Raw genomic sequence first — 17,971 nt, 5'->3', positions numbered from 1 at the left:
TTTTAAGAAGTAAATTTTAGATTAAATTATTTTTAAAATAAATTTACAAATTATTTTTTAAATATATTAATATACAGTTAGTATATTACTTCAATCAAATCATCTAAAATATTTCTCTTCCTTTTCTTTCACTTTTCACCTTCCTTCAATCTAAACAACTTCAGTTTGTACTCTCTTTCTCATCCTTTTTATTTTTTTTATTTTTTTTATTTCCACTCTAATTCAAATAAAGTAGTCCAAAACCTTTTTTTACTTTCAATAAAGATTAAAAATACATTTAATACATAAAATTTAGGAAAAAGAGAATAAATATGTCATTGAAGTTACTTTGAATAATATTTTATTAGAAAAACAAAAATAATCATTAAGGACGGAAAAAATAAAAGAACATGACTTGAAAACACAATTTTTTTTTTCAAAAAATAAAAAACTTCAAAGTATGATTTTTTTAAAAAAAATAAATAAAAAGATAAAAAACATGGTTGAAAGCTTGATTTTAAAAAATAAAAAAATGTATTAAAGATGTGCTTCGAAAGAAAAAAAAAATAAAAAAATTAAAGTAATGCTTTCATACACTATTTATCCATATTGTAAAAATTTACCAATTTTAATAAAATAAGATAGGAATTACACCATTTTTTATAAAAGAAAAAACTTAATCAATACCCTAATTATTATAGTCAATAAAGCCGCATACAAATTTGGCCCAAGGAGATTGTTGTCATAAGATCTCTTTTCACCATTTTTATTTTTATTCAATTTTAGAGAATATTCTTTTAACATTTTAAGAATAAGATATTTTGTCATCATTTAGGTTTTTCGGTCTAATATTTTATACATTTCTCTTTGTTCCTTTTTGTCGTCGTTTTGAAATAAGAGATTTTGAACATTTAATTATGTTTGTCTTTAGGTTTTGTAATTCGGGAGTGATTTTCAAGGAAAATATTTATTTTTTCTTTTTTAGTGGGAGAATAATAATAAATAGGTGTAAATAAAGTTGTCCACATTTATAAGAAAAAATTGCAATTTATCAATCTTATTTGATCTAGGAGGTAAAATATTTTAAGACTTTTAGAATTTGTGAAAATAATTTATATTTTTTATCCAAAATGTTATCACTACATTTTTGAATTAGTTTTTAAGAAATAATTGTAATACATCAATCACGTATTAATATAATAATAAAATATTATATAATTAAAATTATTATATTTTTTAATATTCATCTTTCTATATAAATTAAAGTAGCTATATATAGATATATTGAGAAGTTTTATTTTCGAAGTACTTTTAAGATTTTTTAATCTTTTATCTCCTTTACTAATTTATCTTCTCTAATTGTAAATTGAGTTTTAATAAAATTTTAAATAAATTAACAGTAGTTAAAAATAATGCCATATTGTTATAGAAATTATAACTATAATTTACAGTTTTAAAAATTTTATGTGTTACAAATTTTAAATATAATACAATTTACACGCTAAAAATATTTTTTATTTTAAATTTTAAAATAGTATAATTTATAAAGTAAACAAATTATTTACTATAAATTTATAAAATAAACCGTTGAAAAAAAATTATAAGTTTTTTTTATCAGCAAATAAAAATAATAAATAAAAGTATTTAGGTTCAATCCTTATAATTTTTTTTACTAAATATTGTTCATAAAAAAACAAATCTCACTACATATATCTTCCATGACCTACATTATCTAAATTTTCACAATTCTAATAAATAAAATAGATTCAATAAAACATAATAAGGGACATAAATACAAACTAAAACTATATAAAAAATGCATCCGTTAAATCAAAGAAAAAAAAAATCTAAAGTCACGTATTGATTAACTATTTAACTATTGATTTACTTAAACATATATTCTCTTCTATCTCACATCCACTATTAACTTTCTGGTCTGCTCTAAAGAAATTAATCTTCCATCATGACTACTATTACAAGTATATTTGATTTCAGAATAATAAGATTTTCTCTTTTTTCATGTCATATTTAGTATTTAATATGTTTTATTTAGTTGACAACTTAAGATTCTTTATATGTTAAAAATTCACCAAAATACATTTCCATAATAAAAAGTTGTTTATTAATTTGTATTAATACTTTTAAATTTTATTCAATCAGTTTTTATTTAGAATAATTATAATTTTTTTCAAACACTTTTTAATAACCCTTTTACAAGAATTTTAAAATTTTAAAATATGAAATGTGCTTATTTATTTAATAATATATTTTTTATAAAATAGATAAAGTTAGTAAAAAAGTGTAATAAGAAAATATAACATTATCGGTTTGCTCTTGTCTCTTTGAATCTTCTATTAGTAGGGCTCGTAATCATGAAAGACTTGAGACTGTTTAAGAAAATTACCACAAGGTAATTTATGAAGATAGTAATAAAACAGCAAATCATGAATTCTTTAACTATTTATTACAATAATATTGTGATTAATCATACCGTGCTTAACTTTTGAGGAGTCTGTTTATTACAGGATAATCTTTGGAACACTTTAATTACTCAATTATTTTTTCTATTGGTATAATTTTCCATTTGTATATATGCTCTGTTTTAATTCCAATAATTTTAGATGGCAGATAAATTAAAAAAAAAGAACATATTAAAACATAAAGACTCTGATAATACAAGAACTAAACGAGTAATGAAACTTTAATATTATATTTAATGTAATATAATGTCTTGTTTTGTTTTGTTATCTCAAACTGATTATACTTTTACAGGCTAAGTCAACATTTCAAATCTCAAAAGATATACTAATGGTGTGTGAAAATTGACATTATAAAGTCATACACAGAAATGAATCAATACCATTAAAAACGACGAATAAATCAACAGAAAGTTGTGTAATTCCTGCACATGCTTGGCAATGTTGTTGAAGTCTATCTTGGACATTTACTACTTTCAAAAGTTTGGTTTTTAAAACTTTGAATCACCTTGGAGAAAAGAAAAACAAATACATGTACAAGTACAACCTTGGACATTGAGACCAGCAAAGCATTACACGCGTTCACAATGGAAAAGAGTGAACAAATTCCCACTTGATTTTAGGGAGAAATGTAAATTTGTTTGGAGTAGTGAGAGGCCATAAAAGAAGAAGAAAAAGAAAATAGAAAAAAAAAATTTCAGCAAGCCACTTTATTTTTTGGTCCAGTGGCCGTGTGACCACTTTGAAGGTTTTGGGAAGTTTTGACGCCACAAAAGTGGGAAAGGATAATGAACTTTACACTTTCATTGATCACTAAAATGGTGAGGGAGATGTGAAAGAGAATCTTCATAATTTACTGGAACAAAAAGCTTACCAAATGTGATTCATCTACGAGAGTGATAATCAACACAAGAACCCACATGTTCCTAATTGGGAAACAGACCCATTTTTCGCAGCTTTTCACTCTGACTATCAAAGCAAGTTGCAAACGACTTCACATCCAACACCAGTCAGCTTTCCTACTTTGACCAACCAGTTTGTTTCACACAGAAAGTGATATTTCATATAAATGTTCATGCTTTCATTTATTTACGCAGTTATTTCATTAGTGATACCATCTCATATAATGCTGGTAAAGAACGTTATCAAAAGTTTTGGTAGACGAGTGGTTCTAAAAGACAAAAAAAATAAAATTATTTGAAATTCAAAATAATAATATTTATTTTATTTTTTAATTTAAAATCTTAATATTATTATTATATTATTAAAGTTGATTGTTAAGTGGGTGCCTTTTTTTATGGTCATGAAAATATTCTTTCTGTTTCGTAAAGAGTTAAAGTTTTTAGAACAGATTATTAAGCTTATCTGTATTACGATTTTGTCACTGTACAATTAAGAAACAGACATTTTTTATCATCTACTCGGATATTAAAAATTTAAATATTGAGTTTGTAAAACGAGACATATTTACTTTATTTTCTTTTTTGGTAATATAGTAATCTCCATACACAAATTATGAGTATAACAAGCTTAATAACATTTTACATTTTTTTTCAAATTTAATTTGTTGCGCTACATAATTTAGTTTCAGTAAAATTAGTTTATTAATATGTAACATTTTTCAAATATAAATTATTATTATTATCATAAACATATTATTAATTTAAATTAAAATAATAAATTGTTTTAAATTGTAATAATTACTATCAATTTTAATTTCAAATATTTTTTGGTAAATATGCCTACTTAACCTAAGCCTCTTCTATTGACACCAACGACAATTTCATCCTCATCTCCATAGTTTTACTTCCTACTTCCTGTACCTCCATAAGTCTTTCAATTCCAAAATTACCTTTGAACAAAAACTAAGATTTGTTTTTTATTTTATTTTAGAATGTTATAATTAATAAATCTTTCTGACTCTAAAATTCCGACTACAAAAATAAATAGCAATACAATTATTCATATTTTACAACTAATCTAGTTGGACCCTTGTAATAAAAATGGGCTACCTACGAGTCATTAACAAACAAGTCAAATTTTTAACTCGCACAACTTGAATTTTATGATTAATCAATGAATTGCATAAAAATTAGTTACGACTGAGTACTTGCGCCACCACCTTGAATTATCTTAAAACAAATATATTTTCCTAAGTGAACTCATTCATTCAAAATGAGACTACACAGAACAAGAAAATAACTAAAAGAATGGTGAAACGTAATTACCTACTCCTTATAAGCTGCAGAATACGAATAAATTTTATAAAAAGAGGAAGGAGATGAGGGAAGGAGTCAAAGTCTGTTCAACCAAAATGAATGTCAAAATTAAAATAATACTAAATTAAAAAAAAAAATTGTCAATGTTGTTAGTGCGTGGCTGCCGAAATCCTTGCGCACCCTCTTTTTCCTGCGTGTTTTGTTTTGCCATACTTGGATGAAGTTGAATTCAAACTAAAGAAAAAGTTATTTCTTTTTCCTGTTCAACTTCCTCATGACTCAAGAAAGTGACTAGTGCTTTAAGATAACAGCTAACTACACCAGGATGAAGTTACACACAACATTTGGAAAATTGGTTCCTGTCAACATTTTTTCCCAGGGATGGTTCAATATTTGAAGCAATGAAATTTTTTTTTATTGATTTCAGATACATTTGAATCGATGAAACAAAATGAACCAGAGGGAAGAGAAAAGAGACTTTCTATGGTAACTCTCAGACACAGAGAACTCTCCCTAAAAGTAACCCTTCATCTTCCTTTTTTTCTCCTTCCAAATATACATTCAAAGATAAAACTAGCAAGACTAAGGAATATCATTTTACATTGAATGTATTAAAAAATTGGCTAAAGCTATGAATAGTTTTATCAACAGCCGTGTCATGACACACCTCAGACGTGGATTGCAGAAGCAACAATTAGTTGCTTTTTACACAATTTGACCAGAACACATTGTCAAACATTGATAACTATTTAAAATCCAAATACGCAGCAAATCTATTTACTAAAAGAAAAATATTGAATACTGTTTGATTTGAAGAATTTAAATGCATTTACTTTTTCATCCAATAGCTTTTTATAAAGTATAGAGAGGAATAATAGAGAAATATTGTAAAAAAATTTAACATTACTTGTTGCAATTTGCAAAAGCCACATCCAGTCCAACCAATTAACTGCACTGTCCTACAACAGATAACAGCTAATACAAAGAGGTCCAGGTACTGGGAAAAGAAAAAAGTGCTAGCAAATTAGTAGTATTCTTTATTTACACTATTATTAGGTGAAACTTAGATCTTACTAAATAATGTCAGTCTATTTCACACTAATTAACATTCAACGGGCTTTGTTTTTTATTTTGCTATTCTTAGATGATTTTCACCTGATAATAATGGTGAAAATGTGTGAAAGAGCATGTATCTAAACATGAAATTGACGAGTGAGTTGCAGAGGATTTTTTCCATGGTCAGAAAATATTACTGGATGGATTTTCAGAGAATTCTACAGAATTTTGGAATGATATACTGAAATTGAAAATGAAAATGTTAGCTAAAAAAGAATTCAAAGAAGAGAATTATTGAAAATTATGAGGTCATGGGCCGAGCCGAATCATGTGACAAAACGGTCTTAATGCCGATTTCTGGAGTTAATGAACAAAATCCAATTTACTTCTCATAGAGAGGAGAGAGTGTTAATTACGGAGATTGAATAAATATGCGGGATTGTAATTAATTTGAAAATATGACTCAAAACAAGACCAAATATAAGAAGAAGGGGAGAGAACACTATTGTATATAAGGGAAAAAAGATGGTCTGATCAAGGTAGAACAACAACTCGGCTGGAAACCACTGTTTCTGGCTAAACTGAATGCTCTAGTTGAAAGACATCCCTCTTGGCTAGAACATTTTGACGCCTACCATAGGGCAGATAAATCTATCCTGTGCCATTTTTAGAAATGTAAGTGATAGGAAGTACGATGACACAAAAGAAAGGGGAGACAATACATCAAATCTTGTACATGCAAACCCTCGTGTTTGAGTTATATACTCTTGTTTCTTATAGATTTTTTATATCTTGTTTTTATAAAGTTTTTAACGTGACAAGATGAAAATAATTATCATGTGTTTATCATATGTGCGGTTGATATTTTCAGTGAAACCATATGGCATTTGTGAAGAAGTAGGAAGGAAAGCATGTCGTTTGGCCGTGGCCAAGTACCAAGAACAGAAAATTTGGCTAATTTTTCAATTTTAGTTTATTAGGCACTATTTTATGTTTGTTGTGTTTCATTGTTTCTTTTTTATTTTATATGTTTTTACTTTTTTAATAGTAGTCCCTCCTGTTTTAAAATAATATCCAATTGGGGATGGTTGACAAATGGAAATTGCAAAAACCAACCAAATAATTTTAATTAATTTAAATTTTCTTAAATTAGGATGTTTATGTTTCTGGTGATAGACCCTATCGGGTTCAAGAAGTTGTTGGAAAAGGAGCATATTGCTTGAAAACTTTAGATGGAGGTCGTATACCGAGAACATGGAATATAACTAACCTTAGTTTTTATTATGGTTGAAATTGTTAATTAGTTTCAAAACTTGTTATTACAGTTTGTTTATAAGTTGTAATCAATGAGTGTTTCCGAAGAATTAAATGAAGAATTACAGTGTATTTTTAATTTCATATGTATTTATTGTGTTAAAGTTATCAATTACATATTAGAAGAAAAACCATGCAAAAGTCTTAACTTGGTATGGTGTTGACCTCGTTCGGTCTAATTTATTGAAGGTCACGTACAGGTTTTAACTTGACATGAAGAAAAAACCATGCACAAGTCTTAACTTGGTATGGTGTTGACCCTGTTCGGTCCAATTTATTGAAGGTCGCGTATAAGTCTTAACTTGACATGAAGAAAAAACCATGCACTAGTCTTAACTTGGTATGTGGTGTCGACCTTGTTCGGTCCAATTTATTGAAGACCACGTACAGGTTGTACCTTGACGTGAAGAAAAACCATGCACAAGTCTTAACTTAGTATGGTACCGATCTCATTCAGTCCAATTTATTGAAGACCACGTACATGTATTAACTTGACGTGAATCTTAACTTGGTATGGTGCCGACCTTGTTCGGTCCAATTTATTAAAGGTCACGTACAAGTTTTAATTTAACGTGAAGAAAAACCATGCACAAGTCTTAACTTGGTATGGTGTCGACCTCGCTTGGTCCAATTTATTGAAGACCATGTACAAGTCTTAACTTGATGTGAAGGAAAACCATGCACAAGTCTTAACTTGGCATGGTGTCGAGCACTTGCTCGGTCCAGTTTATGAGTTTTAAAATTAACATTCATTGCAAGTGAAGGAAATGTCATCATCAGAAAATAAAAACCATGCACAAGTCTTAACTTGGCATGGTGTCGAGCTTTTGCTTCATCCAAACGAGTTTTAAATTAATACATACATTGCAGGTGAGGTCATGGGCCGAGCCCAATCATGTGGTGAAACTATCTTAATGTCGATTTCTACCGTTAATGTTTATGAACTTATTAGTCTCATTGGCTTACGCCTGAGACTAGGGGGCTATGAGGTCATGGACCGAGTCCAATCATGTGGCTAAATAGTCTTAATGTCAATCTCTAGAATTAATGAAAAATATCTCATTTACTTCTCATAAACAGGAGAGAACGTTAATTATAGAGATTGACTAGATATGCGGGATTGTAATTAATTTGGGAGTATAACTCAAAACAAGACTAGATACAAGGACAATGGGGGGGAGAACTCTACTGTATACAAGGGAAAGAAGATGACCTGATCAAGGTAGAACAACAACTCAACTGGAAACCACTGTTTCTGACTAAACTAAATGCTCTAGTTGAAAGACATCCCCTCTTGGTTAGAACAGAAATAAAGAATTTTCCCATTCCAACCCACCTCTCTAATGTTCTGTCAGCAAAAAGGCAGGAAGAGATAAAAAAAATAGGATAATTCATGTGCTGAGCAGAAAGAGATAAAAAAATAGGATAATTCATTTGCTGAGCAGAAAAGAGATAATTTATAAAAACTGACAAGTCATGAGGTACCAAATACCGATATGCTAGATTCTACCACCTCGTTTTACCCACCCAGAAATTTTTTATAACTCCTCCAATCCCAAACCAAGTCATGATTATATGATTTATTGCCGCAATTATATACTGTTTTCAAGTGCTTATTTTTGGTCAATCAAGAAAATACTTGCTACCATTGTTTTAAAAATTAGAACAAGTGTGTAAATACCAATGCAATTATAGCAAAAATCAGTAGAACAAAATCCAACTAGTTTCCGAGAAGTGATGTCAAAAGTGCCAAAACTGCAATAATAATCATGATGTTTAGAAAATAGTTCGACTGTAGAGGCTTATCTGGGCTTCCACCAACGGCCTCATATTCAGCCCGTATCTTCTGCTTCATTGCTTCAGATAGCTCTCTCTGCAATTCAAATAGGAACACTATTGAATTTTATTCCTGTCTTCTTCATTTAAAACTTCCATATTTTACATGTGATATATCACATGATTTGAAAATAGCTTCATCTTGTATTACAAAAAGATACTTGCACAAGAAAACATGACACTTGTTTTTATTCCTGCACCAAACCAGGAAAAGTAAAACAATGAACAATAAGCAAAATATACATCCTATGCAAGTCTTCCATAGAAAGCTATCCAATATATTTTCTCAATATAAACAAAATGAATAGTAAGATTTGATATGTGCAAAGATAAGAACCTTTCCAGTGGAGTATTTGGCTGCTACAAACTTCTCTGCCTTTGGATTTGGAGAATCATCTATCACAATGCCCTGATAAAGAGATACCAAAGAAAACTTCTTACTTGGTAAATAGGTTAACTGTCTCGTTATATTTACTTGAATATACAGACATGAAAGGTAACGAAGTTAAGTCCACAAGAACTGATATCTTAATTTGTAAAGCACAGTAACAGTAATTCAAATTGAACAGACCTCTGGAGGATCAAATTTGGCTCCAAGGTTGCTAAGTTTTGCATGGGCTTCAGCATAATCTTTAAAGAATGCTTCCTGATCTTCAGCATATTTCTCAGCATATACCTGAATATTTCATAAATTATTTGTTGTTTTGGTATGTCACAAATTTTGAATTGAATTGTAATAACCACGAAATAAACCTCCAGAGCTTACCTTGAAGGATGGGTCTTCAAATAGAGCAGCATCAGTTGGCAATACCAATAGATCTTCATCCTTTTTTTCTTTAATGTCCTTGATGTAACCACAGTCACAAAAAACAAAAGGGTAAATTCTCCGTACTCCTCCCTCCTCTAACACTCCCCCTGATAGAGAACCGAACCCCCTCCCTGGAAAAATAAAAATATATTTCTGACCTTGAAGTAAGAGTTGTCAAATTTCAACCATTGCACTGTCCAGGATTGTCCTCCAGGTGCTCCTGGCCCATCTTTCTGTAGAGTGAGAAATACATGTGAATTTCCTGCTGTTTTATTGTGTATAACTGAAAACTAGTTGATTATCATTTATCAGTAATACCACAAAAGCTAAAATTCTAGAGATGTTGCATCAATAACGTCTTCTACTCCAAAACAGAGTGATTGATTTAAAAACCCTTGATATGTACTTGCAATGTGCTTTGAATCCCCTTTCATCAGGGATTCATTTCAAAGCGCAACAGATAAACAAGTAATTGTTCCTATAGCAGGCCAACAAAGACTTAAGCCACAAATTTAGAGCAAGTCCAAAACTTTTATGTGTAAAGTAGGAACCACAATCAATATTTAAATCACAAACTTAAATTGGGTCTGTCTGTCTTTGCGCTAAAAGAAGTAATTGTAAAAAAATAAAAGAAAAAAATATAAGAAAAGTGCTTATTTTGAGAAGCAACAGTAGCTTCTTACGAAAAGCAGTTTTCTGCTTTTGCTTTTTTAAATAAATTTACCCAAACATGTAAAAATTGCCAAAAAGGGATTATTTAAATAAAAAAAATACTTCTTTTTCTAAAAATGGTTTAAACAAACAGACCTACTATTAAAAAAGTCCCAAGGTGAGTCATCTGTGGAACTTGGAATCCTTGCAGAAACACTACTGAATGTTTGGAAATGGGGGAAATCGCATTAAGAAATAAATTCAGTAAATTGACATGAATCTGGAGTATTCAAATTTGCGGCACACATTATCTTTTCATCAATCATGAAAATATTACAGTCAATTAAGTGACTAGAAGCTGTTATATGGGAATTAAGTTATGAAATGAAAGAGAGCAGTCAAATAGTGGCCATCTTCTACGAATCAAAAAGTTTTAACATAAAACATATATCCAATACTTCTGATTATTTCCTTCAGCTTAAGGTGCTCAAGGGATACCAGTATCAAATGTTAAAATTAAAATTTGAAAATATGGTTTCAACTTGCACAAAATCATTCTTATAACTTGTGGGCAGAAGGAAGAGAATATACTGTATATTTACTCTCAGGCTTTCCCCAACCACTACGATCTGGTCTAGACCGCCCCAGTGTGTGTGCACCAGATAATGCAACAATTTCCTGCAAAAACACCAATTTAAAAGTCAAAATCTGACATATGACCGGAATCCAATTTACAACCTTAATCCTTATGGAACAAAAAGAAAATTACCTTGTCATTCAAACCCATTCGGTAGAAAACTTGACGCAAATGATCAGCAGGTGAAGGGGGCCCAGCATCTAAATACATATAATAAATAACCACAGAAAACAATTTACTAAATAACCTCACATTTCTTGCAACTTCAAATGATAAAACAGTTTATTAATAGGCATCTTATAAATGAATAGCTATCAGTTTCTCTCACTTTTTGTTTTCCCAAATTAATAGTAGATTACGTAATCCAGGTCCTACAGCGAACAATGCAAAGAGATAACAATTAAGCTACCACGGGATGTATGGTTATTACCAGGAAGCCTCCCTTCTTCGGGGCATTGTTCAGGTTTAGATACATCCACTCTTCCATATTTCATAGGGAGCTTTGGGCCTCCAGCTTCCTGAAATTAAAAAAAATGAGATAAATGAATATATTCAAATAAGCAATAGTCAGTCTTAAAGCCAAAATAGAACTGAGACAACCTCCACAGCTGTGGCACCAGCCAACTGAAATAAGTCTGCATATGTCACACCAGAGTATTTCTCTTTGATTGGCTGAAGAAGTTTCAATGCATTTACAAGTCCTGATATGGCAGTTCATCAGGCATGTTACCCATAAGCATAATTCGGAAATAATCAATATTCAATTAATCATTACCAGCATTGGCTGCATGTTTCAGCTCAATTTCAAATCTTAAGCTACCATTTGCTCCACCTCTTTGTGGCCATTCCTCAATATTCTTATTATAAGTACCAGCATCATGCCATCCCAAACGAATCTATCACATTGAAGTTTATGTATGTAAATTATTGAAATAAAAAAAAATCTCATCAATGAAACAAACAAAAATTATATGACAAATTCAAGTCCCATCTATGGTACAAACTAAAATTGCATGACAAAGGTCCAAGTTTATACAGCAGATATATATCATCAACCCACAGTATAGTATGGTTCATCAGAGTTCAACATCTTGACTAACATAGTCACTGTAAAGTCTATTCACTATCCTGGACAAGTTTAGTTTAGAAGTCAGAATTGATAAGTTAACAGCCTCTTTACAAATAATTGATATGGTTGGTCCAGCAAAAGTAGAAGACAACAACCTGACCAGATTACAAGCCAGTTTTAAGAGGTTGAGTTAAACTTAAATTCCACTAGTTTAAGATGGTAGAAGAGTCATTCATTCAGAGTCTATCATAGCAAGGTGTTGGGCCTTGTGTCACCCACTATTAGGTTCCCCCAGTCCCATGCTCGAGATGTCCAATTCTCGGTGTGAGGTGTGTTGAAGAGCACACATTGACTAAAGATAAGTCCAAATTATAGCATATAAGTAAGTGCAAACCTCACCTTACAAACTAGCTTTATGAGATTGAGTTAAGCCTACATTCCACTACTTTAAGATAACCCATAGGAAGCCAAAACGTTGCAAAGACTGTTTAATTAGAAACTATAAATCATTTCCTTAAGGATGTTCCAGATCAGCAGTTAGGATTTTATACTTTGAAATATGCAAGGAAGAAAGAGGCAAGGTGTCTTCAGATCATAAGTATAAGGGAAATGCTGTAGTCATCTGTTTTATTATGAATGAAATTGGGAACCAGAAAGGTTAATTAACATCATTTTAAGACTTAATTGTAACTTTTGCTCCAATGCAGGAGTCTTGTAAGACCCCACTTTAACAATATTTTTCTTTAACTTCTTGGAGATGCTTTTAAGATAAAATAAAATAATTATTATTATGACCAAGGGTCTTATTATGACCATTGCTTCAATGGAAGAATCTTATACGATTTAAATTTTAAACTTATGACCTTGCAATGGAGATACCCTAATAGTTGTTAAACAAGATATAAATATATTTTTTAATGATGTTATAAATTTTATAAGTTTGACTTTTCATGTAGGTCAACATGTTTAATAATTAAGAAAAAAATCCGATTTTTAATACATTATAACCAATATAATATAATAAAAACCCTAATAAAATTAGGATTTGTATTTAGTAGTTAGTATCTTACGATTCACGATACATATTGTACGAAACGATACGGTTTCACCCTCCCACGATACGAATCGTGTGAAGAATCTTTTTCGTCCCTGAATCTTAGCTGTATCATGCGATTCACACAAAGAATCGCTGAATCCCGAAACGAAACGATTCTGTATTGTGTGAATCAGTGTGGATTTTAAAACATGAGTAAATAAAAATAGACATAATTTGTTTAATAACATGTATGCACCATAGAGGTTGTTTTGGTGAAATTGTGTGGTATATATATATATATATAATTTATTGTATCTTGCATGTATACATATCTTATATATTTAAGTATATATTAAATTTTTTAATGTTTATGAATCTTACGATTCACGATACGAAACGATTTATAATATCAGCTTTCCGATACACTACTTGTATCTCGATTCTACTACCATTTAATAGACCGATCTACTAGGCCTAAAAAAACTAAAATGACTTGAGGAATGACCTTTTTAACCAAATAAATTTTAATAATATACTACACTTGACCTGCTTTCTGAAACATCTAATCCGGACTTGATGTAGGTTAGGCTATAAGCCCTTGCCAATTAGCCTTACCTATTTCCACCTAGATTTATAGTCAGAATCTTGCATCCACAACTGAATGGGTGCCAATCTAAATGGAAGAGGTTTCGCATCACCAAGTTTGTAGAGCATCATAAACAATTCTGGATCAAGCAACAGAGGACTAGGAGTGCTAATCATATCTTCAAGGTAGCAACTCAAAGCTCAATGATACAAACAAAACTCTAGATCTCGAAATAACAATGTAAGAGCCTATGTGGTTCATCTCTACATTGATAGATGGGAGTGCTTGATGAAAATAACACTTGCAATCATTATGTTTCAAGATGAAAAAAAAATTATAAATGCCTTCACCAAAAAAAGAGAGTATGAAGTCCATGAGCAGAAGTAAACTTGAGAAAAAGTAAAAAACAAAAGAAAAACAAAATAAAATCAGTTGCACTGCAAATTGGTGAATGATTATTTAACGTTACTTGCACAAGTAGAGCATGGCTATCTTGTGGTAAAATACGACTAAAAACACGAACACGGTAACTTCTTGAAGTGTTGTTATAAGCACTGTAACTAAGGATTTATCTGTGATATGCCATGCAACAGAAACCTCTCGTACACGAGACTACAGAACTAGCAAGAGCAGAAAAGAAAATCCAAGATTAATTATAGAAGACCCAAACCTGACCGACGCGTAACAGAAAAAGAGGAGTAACATTATGAAATAGGACAAGTTCGCAAGGCACAGTGGTGATATGGGTGCAAGACAAGGAAAACAAGTATCCCGTTTAAATAAAACTTATGATAAAAACTTGGAAATGCTAGAAGAAATCTGCAGTAGTTTAAACTGAGTCGTGCATACAAAGTCCAAAGGAAGTTCAATCTCATGTCTGAAATCTATTGGCGAGCCTCTAGTTTCCCATTTTGAAGATAGAAGGAATTTGCTGGTTTAGTTCTCATTTCCCACTTTGAAGCTATAAGGAATTTGCTAGCCGAGTGAACTAGACAATGTGGGAATTTTTACTTTTAGAATATAGTACAAAAAACAACAACATATCTAAGAATAACATTCTCATCAAACAAATAGGTATTTGAAAACGCTGCAAAATCCAATGACGATGCAATTCAAGAAAATAAAGCTCACATGCTTCTTTACTTTTAACATTAAAATAAAATGAATTAAGAAACCGCTACTAATTCAAATGCAATACAACAGTCAGCGGATAGGGATCGTTAAAACGAAAAAACAATAAAAGTAAGAATCGAACATTACCAGAATAGGATGACAGAACTTGGACCTGAGAAGCTCCTTGATATCTTCTCTAGCGTTCTTCAACTGATCAGGATCAGACGCGAAGGACTTCGGCGCCGACACCGTTCCGTATCCTCCACTCGAAACGCGAACCTCCGCTCTCCTCTGAAAAAGCAAACATAGCGTGCGGTTCTTAAAGACGATCTCAAATTCAAGAAACAATCAGAAGCGCAGTAATCAAAGAGAGAACGAAGCCAAACCTGATTGAGAAACAGGTGCGAAATGCGAGGAGAGGAGCGCAAGCATTGAAGCGAGGGAGAAGAGGAAGAGAGGGAAAAGAAGGAGCGAGAAGAGGAAGAGAGTGAGACGGAGGGAATGATGCGAGCGGAGGCGGCGCCGCTGAAAAGAGCCATTGTGGTTGGAGTGCGTTGAGATGGTAAAGGCAGTGACGAAGGAGTGAGGAACGCACGCTCTGCCATTCAGTTGGGTCGCGCTTTAATTAATATTTATATTGATTTTTATTTTTTGTTTATTTGGTTGCCTCTCCTCTCGTTTCGGATGATGATGTGCCAGATGCTACCCTTGTGACTGAGTTACGACTATAGTATAGTAACCTGCGATTGGAAAATAATGAATGATGTGCTTCTTTAAGTCCTATATATAACTCGCAATTCCACCTACTGCCCCCATCTAATCCCCAAGAGGCAAATCGGTTTACGTACCCACCTTCCCATCTAAGGTGCTAAAGGCTGAGCAGTGGAAAAGGGATAATTTGTACTGAATAATCAAATTCATTAGTATTCTCTCAACTTTTTCTCTCTTTCCTTTCCAATTAGTCTCTAAACATTAATTAAAAGATTAAATATTTATTACTTATTCGTTAATATAGTTTCGTGTGAAATTAGTTTTTTTTAATCAAAACTTTAAATTTTCTTAAAATTTTAAAAAAAAACTATTGAAATAACTCATTTTTTAAAAAAAATTATAATATTATAAGAAAAATCGCTTTCAAAACTTCATTTATTATGTAAAAAAAAATATTCGTAAAAGTTTATTTTAATAATTTTTTTATTATAAATATTTTTAAATTTTTTAGAATAAAAATAAAACTATAAATAAAAATCATATTTAATCCTTAATTAAATATATTAATATAAAAGTTAAATTGTTAAATATTCAAAAGAAATTGAAATTCCATCATATTGATAATTATTTAAAAGAGTAATATATAAGATACTAAATTGTTAATTTAATGAATGATTTTTGTTGAGTTTTATTTTTATTTTCAGCATGCGCTCAAAAATAGTTTTACATGTATATTCATATGCTTATAAATAATAATAAAGCTTTCTTTTTATTATTATGAAGATATTATAATATTATAAGATAATTCACTTTAAAATTTTATTTGAAACTTTATTTATTATGTAAAAAAAACTATTCATAAGAATTTTCTTATTACAAATATTTTTAAAATTTAGAATAAGAATAAAAATCTATTTCTCTTTAAAATTACAAATAAAAATCATATTTAATCCTTAATTAAATATATTTATATAAAAGTCAAATTGTTGAATATTAAAAAAAAAATTGTAATTCCATCATATTGATGATTATTTAAGAGAGTAATATATAAGATACTAAATTGTTAATTTAAAGCATATTTTTTTAGAGTTTTAATTTTATTTTCATCATGCACTCAAAAATAGTTTTACATATGAATTCATATGCTTATAAATAATAATAAAACCTTTTTACAAACAAAACATTTATAAGAAAACCAATTTGTTTAGTTTTTAAATTTCACTGATTATCAATTAATCTTTTAAATTTTACATTAAAATAAGATTTTTAATTTACAAACACTCATGATTAATGTAGATAAAACTTTACAAATCATTAATCTTCGATGATTAAAAAATTAATAATACCAGTAAAAAATATATTTAAAAAAGCAAATGAAAAATAAAACGTGACAATGATGATTAGATAATAAACAATGAATGTTTTCTGGTGTATTGTATCAATGCATGAGTGATTTGAAAAGATTAAAAACAATATAAATAATAATAGTAATTATAAAAGTAAATTATATATACACTAAACATATATATCATTTTACTAATAGTGATAGAAATCGAAGTTTAGAAAATGGTAAATAAATAACTAATGTTTTAGTCCATCTATGATATAGGATAGATGTTTACTTTATATTTTTAAAATTTAAAATCAGTTTTATTTGATATTTACAGTGAAAATTTGAAATTATTAACAAATCTTTTGGTCCAACTTTTACTAAAACACGAAACAAAACTTACTCGTGTGAAAGGAATCTTATGAAGGCAATTCTGATCTAGGTAGCTGAAAATAAAATATTTGTTTTAGAGCTTTAAGGGAACTTTGTTTTTAACTAAACAACTATAGTGGGATGTGTGTGTAAACATGTACTTTTAGTCAAAGATCCCTAAATCCTTTTCGTTATCTCCAAGAAATGCCAATGTTTAAGTGCACATTAAAATTAAAGAAATGAAAGAAATCCTAAATATTTAATTTACAAAAAAATGAGTATAATTTTATTAAAAGATATAAGAAAGTAATTACTATTTATTAAAAAAATACGATGAAGGTGAGTATGTGTTTAAATTTATAAAGGATGTCATTTAAATTTATGTTATTGAAAATATATAAAATAATTAATATTTAAACTTATATTTTTAGACTTATGATTTATCTTTTTATCAATCAGAATAACTTTTTTTAATATTTGAGAATATTTAGGATGTTTTTTTTTTATTTCTACATTTTTCTCCTCGTACTTAATTATTAAATTATTTTTTGAACCTTTTAAAAACCTTAAGGAAATAGACTACTTTCACAATTTTTCTTTCTTACTTGGTAAGTAGTTGTTTGTGATGTCGTTGGGTTCGAAAAAGAAGTAAGACTGTTTTATTTTTTTGAATGGGCCATAATGGCACGGGAATTCTTTCGGATTGACCATTTCGGAATACCAAATTGGAATAGGTGATCCAGAATTTATCCGAAATATGTTGTTCATAATAAAATC

General features: G+C 29.7%; 1 protein-coding gene across 2 annotated transcripts; it reads right to left on the bottom strand.

The window, feature by feature from the left end:
• Positions 1-8,713: 8,713 nt before the first annotated feature.
• LOC137820301 (probable L-ascorbate peroxidase 6, chloroplastic/mitochondrial) lies at positions 8,714-15,651 on the bottom strand. 2 transcript variants are annotated; one of them, XM_068624296.1, is made up of 12 exons: positions 15,168-15,651; positions 14,929-15,072; positions 11,753-11,873; positions 11,578-11,678; positions 11,408-11,495; positions 11,110-11,177; positions 10,932-11,018; positions 9,848-9,922; positions 9,648-9,725; positions 9,453-9,557; positions 9,219-9,290; positions 8,714-9,075 (listed from the first exon to the last, which is right to left on the bottom strand). In XM_068624296.1, exons 1-12 carry the CDS (start codon positions 15,384-15,386, stop codon positions 9,070-9,072), a joined length of 1,164 nt encoding a protein of 387 aa, XP_068480397.1. In that variant the 5' UTR covers positions 15,387-15,651; the 3' UTR covers positions 8,714-9,069. The 2 variants fall into 2 exon arrangements, with proteins under 2 accessions (XP_068480397.1, XP_068480396.1); XM_068624295.1 differs by having other exon boundaries at positions 8,714-8,918; positions 15,168-15,609.
• Between the last annotated feature and the right edge of the window lie 2,320 nt (positions 15,652-17,971).

Source organism: Phaseolus vulgaris, chromosome 9, assembly GCF_000499845.2.
Source record: "Phaseolus vulgaris cultivar G19833 chromosome 9, P. vulgaris v2.0, whole genome shotgun sequence".
Taxonomy (NCBI): Eukaryota; Viridiplantae; Streptophyta; class Magnoliopsida; order Fabales; family Fabaceae; genus Phaseolus; species Phaseolus vulgaris.
Note: the sequence above shows the minus strand (reverse complement) of the source record. Positions and strands in the feature narration are given on the sequence as shown.

Coding starts and splice junctions, on each gene's coding strand:
- LOC137820301 (XM_068624295.1), bottom strand. CDS start 15,386: ATGGCAGAGCGTGCGTTCCTCACTCCTTCGTCACTGCCTTTACCATCT. Junction 15,073..15,167: donor CGCACCTGTTTCTCAATCAG/GTTTGGCTTCGT, acceptor TTGCTTTTTCAG/AGGAGAGCGGAGGTTCGCGT. Junction 9,923..10,931: donor AGCCTGAGAGTAAATATACA/GTATATTCTCTT, acceptor CTCACTCTACAG/AAAGATGGGCCAGGAGCACC.